The sequence below is a fragment of the Monodelphis domestica genome, chromosome 2, assembly GCF_027887165.1.
Source record: "Monodelphis domestica isolate mMonDom1 chromosome 2, mMonDom1.pri, whole genome shotgun sequence".
Lineage (NCBI taxonomy): Eukaryota > Metazoa > Chordata > Mammalia > Didelphimorphia > Didelphidae > Monodelphis > Monodelphis domestica.
The window spans coordinates 488338939-488360759 of NC_077228.1; the positions used below are offsets into that span (position 1 = coordinate 488338939).

Consider the following 21821-nt stretch of genomic DNA (forward strand, 5'->3'; position numbering starts at 1 on the left):
AGAAGAAAACTGTAGAATATAGGGCAAGGGAGAAATCATGACACAAAAATTCAGAAGGAGAGAAGGCTGACTATTGCTTGGTTCCCTAAGCAATCAAAATGACTTTTTAGATTATGGTGACAGAAGAAGGATCACAGAAGGGATAGGACAAGAGTATCTTGGAAAATGTTTAGGGCTTTCTGAAGAAAAAAAATGTACTCAGGACACATGTTTAAGTTTAATCTGCATTAACATTTTCTTTATCACTTTATTAAGTTTAGACAATAAAACAATAAACTGAGCCTGGCCACTTTGCCCATTGCCAAAGTGAAAATAAATGCTCACACTGAGAACTGAACAGTTAGCACGTTCATGACTCAAACAAACCCCTGAATAGTGTAACTGCTGGGAATGTTAAATGTACAATGAAAATGGACTTCTGGGAAGGTGGACCACTCAGCTATTTTTTTTAACCCTTACTTTCTGTCTTAGAATCGATACTAAGTATTGGTTCCAAAGTAAAAGAGTGGTAAGAGCTAGATAATTAGGGTTAGGTAACTCACCGTGTGGGTCACCCAGCTAGGAAGTGTCTGAGGCCACATTTGAACCCAGGGCCTCCACTCTCCAGGCCTGAACTACCTAGCTGCCCCCATTTAGCTCTTTTTGTTTCTGTTTTCTCCACCATGATCTTTCAGTTCTCATGGCTAGGTTCTTTCCCATGCCAGCTGGCTAGCCTACTCATCTCATCATCTGTCTATTGTTGATTTGGTCCTTCCCACCTGGACCAGCTGCATCCCCAAGGTACCTGAGACCTCCAACCTAGGGCCTTTCACCCTTAGGCTTTAGGAAAGTGAGTTCCCTCATCTTAGGAGTTCTCACCCCAAGACCCACTTTTGCCTACAACATGCTGCAGGATCCCGTGCTATCCAGTGATCCATCCAGGCCATCTGATCATTGCTGAAGCCTTACACTCCTTCTCTTCTTCCCCAGAACAAAATGCCCTCAGTGGTCATGGCTCCCTTATATATGTTGTTTCCCTTTTAAAAAATCCAAGTTCCTTGAGGGCAAGGACTGTCTCTTATTTATGTTCCTGGCAAAGGGGATGGTCCATAGTAAGTGCTGAATACATGGTTGTTTTTTTTTCCCATTTATTCACAAATGGATGCCAGGGAATTGAAATGCAAGATGAAAGAGGCCACTTGAGCACCTGGCTACCCCTCAGTGAATTTCAGGCACTAAGCCTGGATGAACTTCAACCCAGGTTACCGAATGCTGAGACTGTCAACAACCACTTTAAAGACTGTGTGGAGAAGGAGAGGCACTTCAGAGAGGGGCAAATGGGCCAATTTTCGGAAAAGAGGAGATTCTGGAAGTCATAGACCAGTGAGTTTGGCCAGAGTCAGGATCCACAAAGTTCTCAAAGATGGGCTGAATCTGATAAAGTGAGATTCACTAAGGATAAATGTCAAGCTCTATATTGGGGTTGAAAGATCTCACTTTGGAAGTATAAGATGGGGAAGTCATGACTAGAAAACCGTTGGCATGAAAAAAGTCTAAAGGGCCTTTGTGGAGTAAAAGATCAATATGAATAAATACTGTGAGATGAGAGTAAAGATAAAAACCCTCCACCCAACTCTAATGCAGTCTTTTTTTTTTTTAATAAACAATATGAAGTATCAGTTCTAAGGTGGAAGAGCAGTAAGGGCTAACCAATTGGAGTTGAGTGACTTGCCCAGGGTCACACAGCTAGGACGTGCTGACGGCCACATTTAAACCCAGGACTTCCCATCTCCAGTCTTGGCTCCTCTATCCAGAGTCACCTAGCTGCCCCACTAATGCAGTCTTAAGCTGTGTTAACAATGTCCAGAACAAGGAAGGCGATAGTCCTGATGTTCTCATCAGGCCAATTTTGAGTACTGGTTCAATTCTGGTCTGATAGTTTAGAAAGAATATGGATCATTTGAAATGTTTCCAGAGATAGGCAAAAGGTAATAGGGACTGGGCCATAGCAAAACAAAACTTGAAAGAACCAGGAATAGTTTTTCTCAAGAAGAGATTTAGAGGAGGGGAAAAAAGAAGAGATCCAGAGAAGAAAAAAGAAGAGATCCAGAGAAGAAAGATGAGATCTAGAAAAGAGGAAATTGAGAGAAGAAGAAAAAGAAGACATCTAGAGAAGAAGAAAAAAGAAGAGACCTGGAGAAGAAAAAGAGATCTAGAGGAGACTTAAGAACCCTCTGCAAATATTGGGAGGGTTGTCATGTGGAGGGTAGATGAGGCTTATTCTGCTTCCCTACCAATGGAAAGAAGGAAGAGCAATGACTAAAAGTTCTGGGGATTCATATTTAAGACTGAAGTATAAGACTTTCTTTTGATTACAACTATCTGATGGATCCATGATGTCATCAATTTGGTCATGTCCTCCAACAATGCAGGTGGCAACCCTGAGCATCTCAGTTAAGAGGGGAAGGAGCCAGTGAAGGAGAGGGTGAAGATGCAAAATGGTGGGAGGGAATGGAGTCAATTAAGAATATAAGGGATGGGTTTAAAGACCTAGGGTTAGCCTTGGGAAAGACATGTATCTCCTGCTCTGAGGCATCAGCGAAGGAATTAGAAGAATAATAAAGATACTGAGAAACTCTAAGGAGGTTAGGAAGGTATGGTTGAATTCATTTAATAAATATCATTGGGTGCTAAGCTTGGCCTAAGAAAGGAAAGAAATCTCTGCCTTAGGTCGCACAGTGAATAGAACACCAGACCTGGAGTCAGGAAGACCTGAGTTCAAATCTGACCTCAGATATTTACAAGCTGTGAGACCTTGAGCAAATTACTTAACTTCTGTTTGCCTCACCTTTCTCCCTTGGTTGCTCTGTGGATCAAATAAGATAGTTATAACTACTTAGCACCATGGCTAGCCCACAGTAAGCCTCATAGACGTGTTGGCCACCATCATCATCAGATTGTTCTCATCTCCTCTTCCTACTAAGATTGTAAAGACCTTCTTGGTTTTCATCTTTGCATCCTCAGCAATAAAATACGTTAATATTTATATTATGCTTTAAGATTTCCACAGAGCCTTACCTACTTATCTCTTCTGAGCCTCCCAATACCACCTGCACCAACCCCTCCCAGCCACCCCAGGAGGTGATACTTTTTCTCACTTTACAGATAAGAAAACAGGCCAAGAGGAGTTGTGTGCTACATGGCCATCTAGCACATACCTGAGGCAGAACTTGGACTTGGGGTTTTCAAAAGGGCCAAGTCCAATATTCCCTCCACATCCCTATCTCGATGCTGCCATATATAGGATGCCGCATGAAATATGGTAGTGTAACTGGTGTTTGCTGCCTAACAAACACTTGTGCCTGAGAAGTCTATGGCCTTTGTTAAATAGCAGATAAGGACTGCCCACTATCACACATTTGAGATTTTTTTCTCCTATTATAAATTCTAAGCCCAACTTGAGGCAATCGGTAGCACAGTGATCAACTACTGGGCCAGCAATCAGGAAGTTGTTCAGTTATGTCTAGCTCTTCCTGATGCCATTTGGGGTTTGCTTTTTTTTTTTTTAAACTCTTACCTTCCATCTTAGAATCACTGCTGTGTATTGGCTCCAAGGCAGAAGAGTGGTAAGGGCTAGGCAATGGGGGTTAAGTGGCTTGCCCAGGGTCACACAGCTGGGAAGTGTCTGAGGTCACATTTGAACCCAGGACCTCCCGTCTCTAGGCCTGGCTCTCCATCCACTGAGCTACCCAGCTGCCCCCTCCCCTGATTTAGGGTTTTCTTGACAAAGATGATGGAATGGTTTGCCATTTCCTTCTAGAGTTTATTTTATAGATGAGGAAACTGAGGCCAAAAGATTAAATAACTTGCTCAGGATCAAACAGCTAGTGTCTCGGGGAGATTCGTCTTCCTGACTTTATTTAGGAAAAGATGGGTTCAAATCCAGCTTCACTTCCCTGGGTAAAGTTACTTAATCTGCTCAGATTCCTCATCTGGAAAAACAGAGATGATCACACTACCTAACTCCCACTTATTATGAGGATCAAATATGGTATTTGTCGAAAAGTGCTTACTACAGTGCCTGGTGCATAGTAGGTACTATAAATGCAATTATTATTGCCCAATTCTCTCTCCTTAAAAAACAAAAGGTCCATTCTTAGAGCAACTGTCACAACAGTGTTTGGAACTCTCAGATGCCATTCTTCCTTTAATAGTTTATTTCAACAACTTAGAAGGACCACAGATGGAGCCAGAAAGTGGCAGCTGCTTGACCTGCTCATAGTTAATAGTGGACATTTGGGAATTCCTCCTTGAGGGCAGCCAGGGCATTCTCATCATCTGCTGCTGATGAACTTTGTCATCTCTAGAAATGCATCATTTTAAAAGATATTAATTCAGAAACTCGCGCCACCTCAGATCATTTCCTACCACAGTTGCACAACTGACTTCATAATATCCTGTGCTGGGTAACTACTCTTCCTTCTTTCAAAACAAAACAACCCTTACCTTATGCCTTCAAATGAACACTATCAATCCCAAGGCAAAAGAGTAGTAAGGGCTAGCCAGTTGGAGTGAAGTGACTTGCCCAGGGTCACAAAGCTAAGAAGGGTCTGAGGTCACATTTGAACCCAGGACTTCTTGTATCCAGGTTTGGCTCTCTATCCACTGAGCCACCTACCTGCCTCTTCACTGCTCAGTTCCTGGAACCCTGAAGTTCTGGTCAATGCCAACCTGTTTGCATTCTTCTTTGAGACCGAAGGATCCCAGGACCAGTGTGAGAGGCCTTAGGTTCTAAACTCTATGTTGTAACCTGAACCTGAAAGCAAGCAACTTCTGAAAATGAGAAGAAAAATGGGTATGTTGCTTAAATGTGGATTCCCGAGAAATAAACCTATATTCAGCTTTCTGCATGGGCAGTGCCCGGGTCTGGCATGGCTGATCAGCTCCAAAAGCCCAGTCAAGTCATGCCAAAGAGCCATTGTCAGGCTCAGGCTGGCCATCTACTCCTGCACAATGGGTAGAGGAGGCAGAAGACCTAAACTCAATCTGGCCTCAGACACTTACTAACAGCGTGACTAAAGTCGGACTGCCTTTGTTTCCTTATCTATAAAATGGGGATAATCATAAATTCTATCTCCCTAAGTTGTGGTGAGGATGCAATGAGATATTTGCAAAGCACTTAGCTGACCTTAAAGCTGGCTATGGCTACTAGATAATATCTTTAACATGGCCTGAGAGAAAGAAAAAATATCCCTGGGAAGAGTCGGAGACAGAAGTCATCTTCAGTTTCACTTTCTAGCTCTTTTAGGGTGATAACTATTTATAAATGGCTTATTATTCATCTTTGGACTGCTGTTGAGATTGCTGCTTATACTTCCCCCTTTGGAGGTGAGGCAAGTGCCTCCAAGACAAATAAATAGCCCATGGGGGGGTGACTTCAAGGAAAGGACTGTACAAAGCCAAGAACCCAGAGGGGTACGTTCTCCACTCTCACGTGTGATCGTTTTTCCTGATTTCTTCAGGGTCCAGAAGAAACTCCTCCATCTCCCGTACACTTGCTCTTTGAGGTCTGGAAACTGAAATTTTAAAACTTGAATGTGGTCTTTGTTGTGTTCTCCATGAATTAGGGTAGGGCAACCAAAGCCTTAATCTTGATAGTAGCTTGCTTCTAAAGGCTTTGGGGTACCTTATCACAACTACGCTATAAGAGGCAATAACATTTTTATTGTAGTTGTTCCATCATTACAGTTTGTATCTGACCCTTTGTGACCCCATATGGGTCCACCCAGTGACAGCCTGCTATTACATGTGTTTGAGAACTTTTTCTTCTATTATAAACTTTTATCTTTTATATTATGAGCCCAATTTGAGGCATATTGGTAGCACAGTGGATAAAGCTCTGAGCCTGAATTCAGGAAGTTGTTCAATTATGTCCTACTCTTCCTGACCCCATTTGGGGTTTTCTTGGCAAAGATCCTAGAGTAATTTGCCATTTCCTTCTCTAGCTCATTTTACAGATGAAGACACAAATAGTTAAGTGACTTACCTAGGGTCACACAGATAGGAAGTGTCTAAGGCAGATTTGAACTCAGGAAGATGAATTTTCTTGACTCTAGGCTGGGTACTCTATCCACTATACCATCCAGCTGCCTCCATAACATATTTTAGCCCCCCAAAAGTTTTTTCCCCATTTTAATCCCTATTTCATTTTAATAGACAGAAAAGGCAAAAACAGCCCATGGCTTACTCAAAATCCCAAGTTAAATGGAAAGCCAGGATCCAAATCCATATCTCTCTATTCTAGTGCTCTCTCTTCCTATACTAAGAGTTGGGGGCTCAGAGCTACCCCTGGAAATGGAGGAGTTGGAGGCTGCAAGAAGGTGTAAGTCTTGAAGTAAAAACAAAAGAACTTCAAACAAAGTAAATAGAAAGTCATATTTTCAACATAATTTACTACAGGTCTCCGAAGTGTTTATAAAACATTTTTTAGTGCAACATCATACAAATAGTTTCCTTAAAAAAAATCCAACAGCTTTCCACATCATGCATGGGCAATGTCCTTCCTCCCCTCCTTTTGCTCCTCAAGTTAATGCAGAAGAACCGTTGTTTGGAAAGAATAATAAAACTTTTCATAGAAACACTCTGGTGAAGGAGGTCCTCATCTTGTCTGTGTGCCTTCAAAGAGTCTAGCACAGTGTGGTTGTTTCATAAATGCGCCATGGTTAATATTGCAAAGGTTATTACTTAACAATAGATCCAAGCTGTTTTTCCTCTTTGGGACCAGGGAGAGACAAAGCCCCAGAAAAAAACGTGAAATGAAGGACTGGGGCCACTGGAGGGCACCATTTGACCATTTGTCTGAAGGACCACAGGAGAAAACATTCTCGTGGAAATGGCCCCAGGTAGTCTGTGACTTGGTTCCAACAGAAATCGGGAGATGGCCAAGCTCGCCCTTTGATGGCATCCCTGGCTGGATGAAATACGCACAGAAGAAAAAAACAGCATCATCATAAAATACTGGCTTCGGTTTCTTTTTCAATCTCAGACTTCTTTTGATGCTTTGTTCCACAGAGCTTCTTCTCCCTTCCTCTAAGCACCAACCAGCTGGAGGTGGCTTCCTAGTTACTGCCAACATCTTGGAAAGAAGCAGCTCCCCCGTCTCGCCCTGCGGCACCTTTTTCTTTCAGAGACAAAAAGGCGGTCTTCCCCCACCCTCCTCCAGTCTATTCTGGCTCCTTCTCTTTGGGAGTCACCTGCCCAAAAATGAAATGGAAGTGGCAAGAAATACAAGTTTCAAAGACAGTTTTGTTTCCCAACCGAATGACAACTGAGATAATGCCATATGTTCCAAGTGCTGATGGAGTAGATAATAAAAATAAGCCAAAGGAAGAGGGTTAGGCAGCCGGGATGATTTAAGGTGGCAGTGCCTAGGTGTTCTCTGAAGGTAGAGTACTGGTATGGCTGGCGCTAACCAGCCCTGGTCATGCCAGGCTGTCGGAAAAAAAACGACTACTAGGCTGATCACCTTGCTGCAGGTGGTTGAGCAGAAAACAGGTGAAAAGCATCTAATGAACACACTGACCCCCTACTCAAATGCTGGGACCCCTAGCGCCTCCCTGAGGACTGGAGTCGAGGCCAGAATAAGCCTGAAATTTCCTCAGCTACCCTCTGGATCCTGCTCCAAGCCTGGGTTCAAGTTCCAGGAAACTTGTGAGAGTTCACTTTCACCATACATCTAGTGAGAGCCGGGGTGGGGGGCCACGAAGCGGAGTGGGGTCAAGGTCAGGAGGTGGGGTTCCTCCAGACTGGGGACTACTCTGGGATACAGGATGTGGGCCAGTCTGGGGCAGCCACCACCCTCTGGCACTATATGTCAAGTTAAATAGGTGAAGAAAAAGTCTGGAAAAACAGCTTCATGAAAATGGGGGAGGAATGGAGGATAGAAAGTAAGTGAGCTCCCCTTCTCTTCCCCATACTGATGGCCCAGAGTAGCAAAGCACTTTGTCTTATAGCATTAAATGGTAGTAGCATCATCCCAGGTCATGTCTAGGAAGGCTCTGAAAAATTAACCTTCTCAGCAGGAAGACTCAAGGATTGGGCCAGGGGACAAAAGTCCAAGCTACAGCTAAAAGGACAACAAGTATAAAAATCTATTAAAAAAAAGCAATCTAAGTGGGTAAGGAAGAAAAGTACCCACGATGGCACTGGATCCTCTTTAACTAAGACTAGAAAAGGCCAAAGTACTCAAGCTACTAAGAACGTATACTAGCACATACTGGGTAATTCTCCTCTTCCCCAACTCCTGACAACACTCTTCTAAAGATAGGATGTAGGAAGAAAAAGTACTGATAGCAAAAAAGTGATACCTATTTCTTGGGGGGATGCAAATCACTTGTTTTGGAAGGGATGGTGGTTGTTATTCACCAATGCCAAGCCTAGGAGATCCCTTCCCTCTCCTCTCCATCTTCCACTCTCAACAAATCTGATTGGTGGGAGTCCCTACTGGCCCTCATCTTTTCACTTGCCACCACATGCATTTTGGCGTTAGAGCACAGCTCCAGGTGCACCATATGCTGGGGCTCCTTAAAGGTTTGCCAAAGCAGCATGAACTAAAATCTCACGAACTCTAAGGTCGCTGCCATCACCTAGTGGCCAAACATTACTGCCCAAACCAATGGGAATCCTTTCCTCTCTAATCCAGACTGATAAAGATGAATGGAAAGCAGCCTTCCTCATGTGTACGTTAGTTTGGAAAAGGACTGTCGTTGAGCTCTGGATTGCCTTTCCAAAGATTTTTTTAATTTTAATTTTTTGGCAAGCTTCCAGTAAAGCCTTTTTGGCCTGTCTGATAGGCAAGTTAGCTAGACAATGTCTGCTCCTGATGGGCTTCCTTTTCTCCTGTATGCACATGGTCCTTTTGAAGGAAAATCTAGGCTTTCATCTTGACTACAAAGTGATTCAAACCACTCTGGGCTGGGCTGTAGGAAAAAAAATAAAATACAAATTGGGCCTATGCTACACACTATTTTCAAATATTTTTCTGCAAGTAAAACAGCTTGGAATATTTTGATTCAGGGGTAGCTTTTTGAAATGTGCAAAAGGAAAAAAGTCTCAAAAAAGACCCCTCGTCAGTCTATAGTTCTTGGTTCTTTTTGTCATCAGTTAGGGGTAAGGGGGAGTTCCAACCATTCAGAAAGGCTGAACCAAAGTGATTTCAAACTAGGTACCAAAAAACCCCACGAACAAAGTCCTCTAACGACCATAAGAGAATACTATAAATTAATGAGTCAAAGTGGCTCCAGGAGTTACTCAGTATGTTTCAAGAAGAGATCTCTAACAGCAGGGGTATGACATCAGAACCAGAGGAACTAGTCAGTCAACGGAAATAAAGAGCAGAGGGTATCTGCTGGGTGCCAGCAACAAGTGTCTATCTCTGTCACTGGCTAGGGGAATTTATAAAAATTTTCAAGCCCGAAAACCCATTGGGCAGGGGACTCCAGAGTCTAGCGGCTGTTCTACGGTATGAAATGCACAGACGGAAGAAAGGAAGCAACAAAGATCCATCTGTTCCTTGGGGTGCCACGTCCACCCCAGTCTTCTTTTAGTCTATGGTTCCTGGGTGGATGCTGAGAACAGGAGGCTCCAGGCAAGTCGGGGAATAGTTGAGGTGGGGCTCTTTGATCCACAGCAAGGGTACTCCATTCTTGCCTTCAGAGTTCTTGCTAGAGTTCCTACTCTTGAAGCGGACTAGTAAGATGGTGATGATCAAGATGCCGAAGATGGGGAAGGGGTAGAAGAAGACAAAGTAGAAGAGAGCATCATTGGCACAGATGATGGACTGGAGCGTCGAGCCTGAAAAGCAGCGGGGAGAGAAAGAGCAGTAAAAGGCATGGAAATCTGATCCTTGTTGGTTCCCAAAGATGGTACTCAAACAAATGGAAGCCATTTGGCAGAGCTCCCGTGTCTCACTCTGGGAATTATTTTTCTGCATCCACTATGAACTGGGGAGAGGGTAAGAATGACTTACCTGTTATTCAGCGACAAGCCCTTTTTCCAAATCCAGTGGCAGTTACCCACAGAGCAAGTCCACCCTCCCTCCACTTCCATCACTAACCATGATTACTTTTTGGAATATTAAGCAAGGACATGGAAGTTATTGATTAGACCCTAATAATATTTATTATGCTAAAGCAATTGATTCCAACTCCATCTTTACTTCCTGCCTGGTCATATTTCTCCTACTCCTTTGCACTCAGTTCCCACCAGCAGCGGGAGAGAAGAGGCATCCTCTGGGAGTTCGATGTTCATTCATCCTCCGAGCAGGCTTGCAGGAGATAATGTCTGTACCATTACAACCGCCAGTTACATTACCCTTATCATTTAGCATCCGCCCAAGTGTCCACATGATTTCTGTTAATACACACGACCTGAAGAAAGCAGACTAGGGACAAAGGGAGGATAATGGAGGAACTCAGGAGGCCTGGGTCCACAAACTTCAGTGTGGCTGCCTTATGTCATTCATCTTCAGCTCCTGAAGATCCTTCCCAGAACTAAGACATTTCCATCAACTCCCGAGTTCCTCCTAGCTTCCTTCCTTTCCTCAAGGTATCTTACACCAGACTGCACCAGGAGATGCCTCAAAGGCACTGATGGTATTTTTTCCATCTTGGTTCTTTTCTAGGAATTTGTAGACTGCCTAAGGGTCGGGTCAGTGTTGTGCACACTGCTCTAGACATTTCATCTTAGTCGGTCTGTGGATGATGGCTGGCTGTGCTGAATGGGGCTGCCATTTAGGACTAGTCTTATTTCTCATTTTCCCCAAAATGCACTCTCTATGTTCTCAGCAAATTAGACTATTGAGAATAAGTCTGTGGGGCTGCATATTTCCAAAGGATCCCGTTTGGGTATCACTGGGTAAAAACCTTTTAAATTACTCATGTAACTCATTTCTAGCAATTTGTGATTTGAACTCAAATACTGATTGGTGTAGAAGTCAAGAGACCAGAGTTCTAAATTCAGGCTGTGCCGATAATTAGTTTTGAGAATTGGGTAAGCTTTAACCGCTCTGGGTTTCTGGTTTTTTTTTTCCCCATCAAGAAAATAAGGGGGAAATTGAGCTGAATGATCTTGGAATTCCTTTTAAATTTTGTTCTATTCATTCATTAAACTTCCATTGTGAGGTCCCACTCTCCTGATTGGTGAGATTCATTTTCCTGACTTTTCTACACCATCTCCCTCTGGTCCTTCCATTTGGTTTCTGACTCCTTCCTATAATCTAATCCCTTCACCCTTTCCCAGTTTTCTTCTTTTTTTTAAACCCTTTTACATCTTAGAATCAATATTGTGTATTGGTTCTAAAGCAGAAGAGCGGTAAGGACTAAGTAATTGTGGTTAAGTGCCTTGCCCAGAGACACACAGTTTGGAAGTGTATGAGGTCATATTTGAATGCAGGACCGCCCATCTCTAGGCCTAGTTCTCAATATACTGAGTCACCCAACTTCCCTCTTTCTTGTCAGTTTTGTTTAAACCCTTATCTTCTGTCTTAGAATCAATAACATGAATTCGTTCCAAAGCAGAAGAGCAGTAAGGGCTAAGCAATGGGGGTTAAGTGACTAGCCCAGGGCCACACAGCTTGGAAGGTTCTCCTGTCTAGACCTGGCCCCTTCCCAGTCTTCTTACATCTCACTTCCCTTCATATACTCTAGGATCCAGGGACCCCTCACCTCTTTTTTGATCCTTACACACAACACTCCCAATTCTGGACATTTTCACTGGCTGGCTCCAGTGCCTGGAATTCTCTTCTTCCTCATCTATCTCCTGCCTCCAAGTCTCAATTAAAACCAAACCTTCTACAGGAAGCCTCTTATAATCCTCCACAGAAGTGCTAGTGACAACCCTTTCTGAATATTTCTAATTTATCCTAAATATAACTTGTATGTGCATAACTGTTTTCACGTTGCTCCCCATGTCCTGTACCCCACCTCCATTATAGACTGTGAGTTCCCTGAAGGCAGAGACTGTTTTTATTTTTTTGGTCCTTCTCTGTTTCCTCTGTTCTCAAAAGAGTGGGTGCATATTGTGGGTGCTTAATGAATGATTGCTGATGTCTTCTCTCATTAGAATGTAAGCTCCTTGAGGGTAGCTAAAGTTTTGCTTGCTTATACTTCCACAGTGTTTGAGTAGCAGAGCTCCTGGCACATAGTAAGTGCTCTCTCTATCAATGGAAATGAACAAAGAGCAATATTAAAAACTGACACGTTCCCCAAACACTTCCCTTTTAATTTGGGTCGTTTGGCAGGTAGACTATTCACCAGGTGACGATTCGGTTTGGAGATTACCCAAGGCTCTACACTTTTTCTCTGAATGCCTATTTTCTACTTCATTGCTCATTATAACCTTCAACAGGGAAGATAAGGAAAGCAAAGGAGACAGGATTTCATCAGTCGGTTCAGCTATTACTTTTGAGCAGAGCCTTGTTGGGCAAGGAGGCAATAGATGCTGGTTTGAGCAAGATGTTTGAACTGCAGGCAAATCCCAAATTTGCTGTACAAATCCCATTACCAAGTATACTACAATTCCAACATTGCTTCTGTGTCCCAACAGATGGCCCATTAAAAACCAGTGTTCCTTCTGTTGGCCTTGTTGCAACACATAACTGAGTACAAGTACCCTCTCAGGTCTCTCTTCCTGTAGCAGGCGCTTACCGAGACAAAGGGTACTTAACTAATGGGGTGAAGGGAAGTGAAATTGCTCAAAGTTATTTTATAGTAATTACCCTTCAATTCTGTGAGCCCTAGCCCCAAATCCCAACCACCTAGGCAAAATCCACTTCATCTCTCCAATGCAGCCTTCCACCCAACCCGCTCTCCCTGAAACAAATAATGTGCAAAAAGTTCCAGAATCCACAGGGATAAGGGGGTTATGGGTATAACCCCTCCCTCGGGCTCCCTAACCTCAGAGCTCTTACTAACTCAGAACAAAAGGGCTGATTATGCCTTTGGTTTCATCTCTAGATCTTGGAGCTTGGGAATGTGATGGATAACAATATCCTAAGTTCCACTGCAATACAACAATTTGAGAAGAGCATGGAGTTTGGGAAGATGCCCTTTATTTTGGGTAATCAAGAGGTCGACTCTATAAATCTGCCAATTGGATTGCAAAGCCCATTAATAAGTCCCATTTCTTCCTCTGACCCTCTTTCGATAGCACTTTTACTTTACAACAGTCCTCAAACTTTCTGGTCTCAGGACCCCTCTACATTCTTTTTTATTTTTTTCAATCTTTACCTTCTGTCTTAGAATCAATACTGTGGGGGGCAGCTGGGTAGCTCAGTGGATTGAGAGCCAAACTTAGAGACGGGAGGTCCTAGGTTCAAATCTGGCCTAAGCCACTTCCCAGCTGTGTGACCCTGGGCAAGTCACTTGACCCCCATTGCCTAGCCCTTACCACTCTTCTGCCTTGGAGCCAATACACAGTATTGACTCCAAGACAGAAGGTAAGGGTTTAAAAAAAAAAAAGAATCAATACTGTGTATTGGTTTCTGGGCAGAAGAATGGGAAGGGTTAGGCAATGGGAAGTTAAATGACTTATCCAGGGTCACATAGCTAGGAAGTATCTGAAGCCAGATTTGAACCCAAAGACCTACTGTGTCTGGGCCTGGCTCTCAATCCACTAAGCCATATGTCGGTCTCTGCCCCTTCCACATTCTTAAAAATTATTGAAGACCACCCATCACCTTCAGTGAGTTTTCATTTGTGTGGGGTATATCTACTGACTTTTGCAATGTTAGAATTTATATCACGCTGAACTTCTATACTGAATGCTATATTAAAAATTAAAAAGTTTTGATATTATTATAGAAACAATTTTGACTTGGAGGATCCTCTGAAAGAGTCTTGGAGACCCCTGTGGTACTAGGACCATACTTTGAGAATGGCTATTTAGTGTATATTATAGAGGTTTGCCTCTGTCTTGGCTTCCCTTCTCAACTGTAAACTCTCTGAGGACAGGAACTCAACCTCATCATTCAACTCTGTGTCTTCTCCCAGCATCTATTACATCATAGACTCCTAGGAACAATCTGTTGACTTGTGCTCGTTCTTTCAAACAGGAAGTGGATTTTTCCCATTTTCCTATCAAGTAGAATTCCAAAGCTCCCACGTGTGTTTTCCTCTGGGAATTTTATGAGCTCACCTGTGTCCAGAACTTGGATGCCAATTGGACCAGACTCCTCCTCAGTCAGCCGGTACCACTCTTTCTGAGGGTTGGACAGCCACTCTTCCACCCGGCAGGAGTAGTTGCCGGTATCACTAGGATCTGCTTGCAAAACTGTCAACCGGTAGAGTACAGGTGAGAGTCTTTGAAACCGGAGCCTGCCCTCCCAGTGATTGCCCTCGGGGCCAAAGATGGCATCAGGGCCAACACTTAGCATGGCCTTCCGCTCTATTTCCTCATCCTCTAGTGTGTTGCCTTTCTTTCCTCCAGCTTTAGTCCTGAGCGCATACCAGGCAACGGCAAAGCGGGAATCTTGACTGGAGCGAGATAAGATGTTGCAGTCCAGTTGGAAAGGGGACTTCTCTGGCACTGTGACATTGGGTACCACCGTGTCTACCTGCAGCGTGGCATCTGAGAGGGAGGAGGATTGGGAAACAAAGGATACAAAAAGAAGGTCCATCAAGAGTTTTGCTAGAGCAGAGTGGACAATGGGGAAAAGAGCTACTTCTTCCCAAGTATCCACGATCAAAGACTAATATTGGAATAATCTAGCCTGTCCTGGGCCCCTTCCTCATACAGACACAGAAGAAAAACTACGGCATTAGAATGTCTCCCCCCTTCCCCACTCTAGACCACAGCGTACTTGATAAAACATCTTTTACCACCATTACCTCATAGGAGTATGTACTCATTACACATTCCTGTTTGGTTGTGGTCTGTGTTTTTTGCTTGTTTTTAAAGACTGGCAGTAATCAAGCTATGAAATTTGTTAATGTAGGCTCTCTGAGGCGAGGAACCATGATATGTGTAGGTACACATCTATATTTGTACAGACACACATGTACATTTATATATGTAGATGTGGTTGCATACACAAATATGGAGGTATGTCGCACACATCATGGTTCCTATCTAGTAGAGCTATTATAATGAGAAAGCAAATGTTCTAGGTAAAGGTGTGCATAAGCACATGCAGGCACACACACACACACACACACACACACACACACACACACACACACACACAAAACCACCTGTTGTTTTACAGTCATGTCTGACTCTCTGCAATGACATTTTGGTTTTCTTGGCAAAGATACTGGAGTGGTTTGCCATTTCCTTCTCCAGCTCATTTGACAGATGAGGAAACTGAGGCAAACAGGGTGAAGTGACTTGCCCAGGGTTACAAAACTAGTAAGTGTCTGATACTAGAACTGAACTCAGGTCTTCCTGACTACAGGTCTTGAGCTCTATCCATTGTACCACCTAACTGCCTATATATTCATATGCTTGCATTTATTTAAGTGAAAACTATATCTATTTCCCCTGCTCCATGGCAGGGTGGGGATAAATAACACCCTGTATTCAATTCCATCCAGCCTGTTATACACTCAGGCTGTATGATCTAACTTCTCGGTGACTTAGACAACTTCCTAAGAATAATTTACATACAAAGTGCTGATATGTTATTAGCAGATTGGAGGAGGCTATAAGGGAGGGAGTCTCTGATAGGGGGTTCCGGAATCATTGAAATTTCAGGTTGGAACCAAAAAATCCAAACCAAAACAATTTAAAAAACCCCAAAGGATGACCAAAATAACCTACTGACTAATGAAATGACGCCCACCTAGTTGAGGTTAACTGCTAGTTCATAAGACTCAATCTCAGGGGAACGCATCCAAACCATAGATCCAGTATTTTTCATTTTACAGGACTCAGAATGCAGTAATGGAAAAACGTTGGATGAAGTCAGAGTCCTGGCTTCACTACTAATCACTAGTGTATGATTGTGGGGGACTTACTTAACCTCAATGGATCTCAAATTTTCTCATCTATAAAGGTGGGTGTTAAACTACATGCCCTCTGTGCCCCACAAGGTCCTTTCTACTTTTAAATCTATGACCTTGTGACCATCAGCCTTCCAGGTGAAGAAAGGCAGGTGGTTTCCGAGACAGAGAGAGAGAGAGAAAAGCAAAATAAAACAATCATGTCAAATGAAAGTGACCCAAGGCAATCTGGTATTCTCTTCTAGTTTAGGCACTAAAATTAAATTTAAGAAATTTTAAAAGATATTTCTAAGGGCTCTAATGTTTCCAAAGAGTTAGAGCATTTAGAAATATCTTTTAAAATGTGAGGAGGTGTTAGTATTATTTTCATCATCTATGTTATTAACAAAAGGTTAGTGATTGGCTGATAGGCACAGAGTCATTAACTATTAGAAAAGAGATCTGGACCTAGGACTCTTGGACTTCAAATTCAGCACCCTCAGCCCCTGGGCTAGGCTATCTCCCACTACACCAGTGAATAAGAGAATACATCCTCAACACCATGCGACACATAACTGGGTATAATGTAACTATTCACTGGGATATGTTTAAAAACCTTTTTAAAGGATGTTTATAAAGCACTTAGGATTGTTTTCTTGTATATTATAACAATCTACATATACATAAAGTACTTTTGTAATTGTAAAATGCCTTGTTTTTTTTTCCTTTTTAACTCTTATTTTCTGTCTTAGTAACAACTCTAAGACAGAAAGGCAAGGGCTAGGCAAAAGGGATTAAGTGATTTATCCAAGGCTATATAGCTAGGCAGTGTCTAAATCCAGATTTGAACCCAGGTCCTCTAGACTCCAGACCTGGCGCTCTATCTACTGAATCACTTAGCTGCCCTACTTACATATATTTTTTCCTTATGACTGCTAGGTAGAATAGCTAGACAGAATTATGGGCTTAGAGTCAGGAAAATCTGAGTTCAAATCCAGTCCTCAGACACCGACTAGCTGTGTGACATTGGGTAAATTATTTAACTGTTCTCTGCTTCAGTTTTTTCATCTTTAAAATAAGGAAGCTACCAGTCGCACCTCTTTCCTAGGTTTTATGAGGAAGACGTGAGATAATACTTGTAATGTACTTGAAAAACCCTAATATGCTTTATTAGCTGTCATTGTTTTTGTTATTGTTATTATTTTGACCTTTGCAATAGTTCTCTCTAAGACAAGTGCAACTGCTTTCCTTCACATGTACCAATGAGGAAACAGATTTAGAAAGGTCTAGTAATTTGCTCAAGGTCACATATTACCAGAATAAGTGTCGGGAAGGAACACAGCCCTGATCTCCGGAGTCCAAGAATGCCAAGGCTTTTTCCCTCGCAGGAGGGGACAGAGGAACAAAAAGTGTCTCTCTTTTTTTAGACTAAAAATAGTACCATAAAGGCAAAAAGTACACAAGTTTAAAAATCAGATATGCTAACGTGTGGGGACAGTCTGCTATCAACTCATTCATGCTAAGCATTCTCAGACAGACTGCTAAGTGGTAACTGGCTCCTTTCTTGACAGCTGACGTCGCTATGGAAACATGGATCATGCATTTCCTGATTTTTAAGGTTATTCCTTTAAATTGGTAACAAACCATATGTGTAGGCCATTCTATGCTTCTAAATACCTTCCAAAAAGGGGGGAAATGGGACAGCCATTACCATGAGGAAAGTGAAAAAGAAGGCAGGGAGGAAGAGTTCTGGGCTGCCTACATTTTTATTTACAATGTGTAGACTAATCATTTCTCACTGAATATTAGAAATCCACAAAGTAACTTAAGGAGAAGGAAACTGGCTGCTTCCCATTTTTCATCTTCTGAAAACTTATTATTTTTAAAAAACTTTTACCTTCCATCTTAGAATAAATACTATGTATTGATATTGGTTCTAAGGCAGAAGAGTGGGAAGGGCCAGGCAATAGTGGTTAAGTGACTTACCCAGGGCCTCACAGCTAGGAAGTATCTGGGGCCAGATTTGAACCCAGAACTTCCCATCTCTTGTCCTGACTCTCTATCCACCGAGCCACCTAGCTTCCCCATAAATGCCATTTCTTAAGAATAAGTTTTCAGGGTACAGCTAGGTGGCTTGATGGATAGAGAGCCAGGACAAGAGATGGGAAGTTGTGGGTTCAAACCCGGCCCCAGATACTTCCTAGCTGTGAGGCCCTGGCAAGTCATTTAACCCCCATTGCCTGGCTCTTAATATTTTCTCACCTTTCAAAATTCTAAGATGGAAGTTAATCTTAAAAAGAAAATGACATATTTTACTGTTCTGCCATTAATTATAAGAGTTCATTGATTCCAAGGAGAAAAATTTACCTTTAAATCACCATTAAAACAATACTTGGGAGGTAGATGCTATTATTATTCCCATTTTTTAGGTGGGAAAATTGAAATCTAAAGAAATTAAGTGACTTACCCTGGGGTCACACAGTTAGAAAGTATCTGAGGTGGGGGGCAGCTAAGTGGCATAGTGTATAGAACATGAGAACTGAAGTCAGAAGGACCTAGGTCTAAATCTGACCTCAGGGGCAACTAAGTGGCTCAGTGGATTAAGAACCCAGCCTAGAGATAGGAGGTCCTGGGTTCAAATCTGGCCTCAGACACTTCCTAGCTGGGTGACCCTGGGCAATCCACTTGACCCCCATTGCCTAGCCCTTACAGCTCTTCTGCCTTGGAACCGACACATGGTATTGATTCTAAGACAGTAGTTAAGAGTGTTTTGTTTTGTTTTTAAAATCCAGACTTCAAATCCTTCCTACCTATATGACTCTGGATGAGTCACTTCACCCTCATTGCCTAGCCCTTACCTCTCTTCTGCCTTGGAACCAATACCCAGTATTAATTCTAAGACAGAAAGTAAGGGTTGTTTTGTTTTGTTTTGTTTTTTTTAATTCCAGACTTCAAATCCTTCCTAGCTATGTGACCCTGATTGCAATTTCTTTTCCCTGTCTATCGTGGCATCTCATGGGGCAAGTGTTAAAGAGCAAGGTTTGCAAGCCTGCTGGGCATCACCTGGTCTCAATACTGTGACGATTGTCTGTCCCGATGAATCTTCTGCCCGTTTATACCACACATCGCTGGGGCTCAGCAGCCACTCCTCCACGAGGCAGTTGTACGTCCCACTGTCCTGCACGGCGGTGTTCTGGATGATGAGGCGGTAAACCCCCAGAGAAGGGCTTTCCAGATGCAGTCTCCCCTTCCAATGGTTCTTAGCAACCTGCTCTCCATAGTGGAAGGTGGCCTCTCGACTCAGGCGGGCGACTGTCTCTCTCTCGGGGTGATTGGGTTTCCACACGTGCCATTCCACGGAGAGCCGGGAAGCCCCGCTCGTGCGATTCAGGACCACGCACTCCAGTTCCACCCTCTGGGTTTCCAGAACCGTGATGTTGCCTTGGGCTTGGCTCAGCTTAAGGCGGACATCTGTCATCAAGAAGACAGGAAAAAATCAGATGAAATGATAGAAGAGCCAAAAAATGACGGACTGATCTAATGCTGCAGGACCCAAATCAAAGGGGCAGAATGGGAGGGGGATTTGGGGTAAAAATCAGCACATCAACCCGTGAATAAAGAGAACAGTAACCCTCTAATGGGCTAGCTGGATCAGTCTCACCATTCTGAGTCTTTGGGAAAGACTACATTTTAAGTACTTACATTTTAATTGAACACCTTTATTTTAATTTAATTCTCTTGAACAAACACTTAATAATTACCTTCTACATGTAAGGTGGGGAAGACACAAAGATAAAATCCAAAGAGCTTTAGCCCGTAGGGAGCTTACATTTGAAAAGGGATTAGAGAAAGAAATTCTTGGTGGAAGTGAGAGGGAAAGTGGGAAAGATGAGGGAATCGAAAACATATTTCCTGTTCAGTTGTTTTTGGTCCTGTCCAATTCTTTGTGATCCCATTTGGGGTTTTCTTGGCAGAGAGACTGGAGGGATTTGCCATTTCCTTCTCCAGTTCATTTTATAGATGAGAATGAAAACAAATGGGGTTAAATGACTTGCTCAGGGTCATACAGGTAATAAAACCCCAGTTGGGGTTTTCTTGGCAAAGATACTAGAGTGGTTTGCCATTTTCTTCCCCAGCTCATTTTATAGGTGGAGAAACTGAGACAAACAGGGTTAAGTGACTTGCCCAAGGTCTCACTGCTAATAAGTACCTGAGGCCAAGTTTGAATTCAGGAAGATGTGTCTTCCTGATTCTAGATCTGGCACTCTATATCCTGAGTCACTTAGTGGTCTCATAAAATATATACAAGATAATATTCAAGAGAGAAAAAGGATGAACAATTAGAGAAAGAGGAAAATCAAGAAAGGCTTCATGAAGGAGGTGGCACACACCTGAACTACTTGCCTTCTGAAGGAGTTAGGTGAGAAGGGAGTATATATATTCTAGACATGAAGATCTGTCCATGCAAAGGTGGGGAGATGAGAGATGAAATAATGGGTACGGAAAATAGGTAGAAGGGCAATTTAATATGCAGAGGTAGAATAGGAGAGAGAGGTGAGGGAGTCATATTGAGGAGACCTTATGAGCTAGGCTGATGATTTCCCATTTTATCCTAGAAATAATGCTATTGTTCCAGCATTTCAGACTCTTTCTGATCCTCTTGGCAAAGATACTGGAATGACTCACCATTTCCTTCTCCAGTTCATTTGACAGAGGAGGAAACTGAGGCAGACAGGGTTAAGTGATTTGCCCAGGGACACACAGCTGGTAAGTGTCTGAGGTGAGATTTGAACTTATAAAAATGAGTCTTTCTGACTCCAGACCTGGCACTCTATCTACTGAGTCACCTAGCTGCCCTCAAAATATTGAAATATTAATATTACTTAATAGAAATATTAAACTATTAATAGAAATATTAATATTATTTAATAGAACTATTAAATGATTAAAATAGAACTAGTAATATTATTTAATAAAAATTCTATTATTTAATAGAAATAGCAAACTATTAAAAATTTTAAAGAGATAAAAGGAAGTTGTGATTAATTCTCCTCTAATTAAAACACTCCTCTTAGGACTTATTCGATAGTAGTAGGATCAAAGGGATCACAAGGTATAAAAAAAGAGGTATGAGGGTGGAGTACTCAGAGCTTTGGATTTGGATCCAGGAGGACCTGGGTTTGAATTCAGATTCCAATATTTCATTAAGTATGGGGCCAGGTATTTCTCTCTGAGCTGAATACCCATAGAACCTACCCACTTAAATGGGTTATTGTGACATTCAAGTAAGATAATCCATGCCAAGGGCCTCCCAATCTTTAAATTACTATATAAATGTCAATTAGCATTATTAAAAGGGTAGAGATTTGGGAAGGGAGGCAAGAGAATATTCTGTTACCCAAGAGGAATTTTTAAAATAGTAGTAGGGGAAGCTAATATATCTTATAAGGTAATAAATAGTGCCCAGTTGTTGAATGTTAGACTGAATAATAATAATATTCATGGCTAGCACTGATGGATGATCTCATTTGATCCTTAAAACAACCCTGAGAGGTAGGTGCTATTATTATTATTCCCATTTTATAGGTGGGGAAACTGAAGAGGAGAAGCTAAGTGAGTAGCCCAGGGTTTACAGTTAATAAATATGTGAGGCAGGATCCAAACTCAGGCCTTCTGGACAACGGTTAACCATTTTTAAAAAAACCTTTACTCTCTTGCCTTCGAATCAATACGGTATATTGGTTCCAAAACAGAAGAGTGGTAAGGGCTAGGCAATGGGGGTTAAGTGATTTGTCCAGGGTCACACAACTAGGAAGTGTCTCAGGACACATTTGAACCCAGGACCTCCAGGTCTGTTGGACTGGG

The 21821-nt window shown here is 42.4% G+C and overlaps 1 protein-coding gene across 5 annotated transcripts in view; it reads right to left on the reverse strand.

Annotated features, from left to right (window-relative positions):
- Positions 1-6414: 6414 nt before the first annotated feature.
- Positions 6415-21821, reverse strand: part of IGSF3 (immunoglobulin superfamily member 3) — a 158712-nt gene continuing 143305 nt past the window's right edge. For all 5 annotated transcript variants that reach the window (XM_056819258.1, XM_056819256.1, XM_056819254.1 and 2 more), the window contains 3 exons: positions 19020-19427; positions 14173-14604; positions 6415-9831 (listed from right to left, as the gene is read on the reverse strand). In XM_056819258.1, the coding sequence (XP_056675236.1) occupies positions 9581-9831; positions 14173-14604; positions 19020-19427 (1091 nt within the window). In that variant the 3' untranslated portion in view covers positions 6415-9580. The remainder of the gene's footprint in view (positions 9832-14172; positions 14605-19019; positions 19428-21821) is intronic.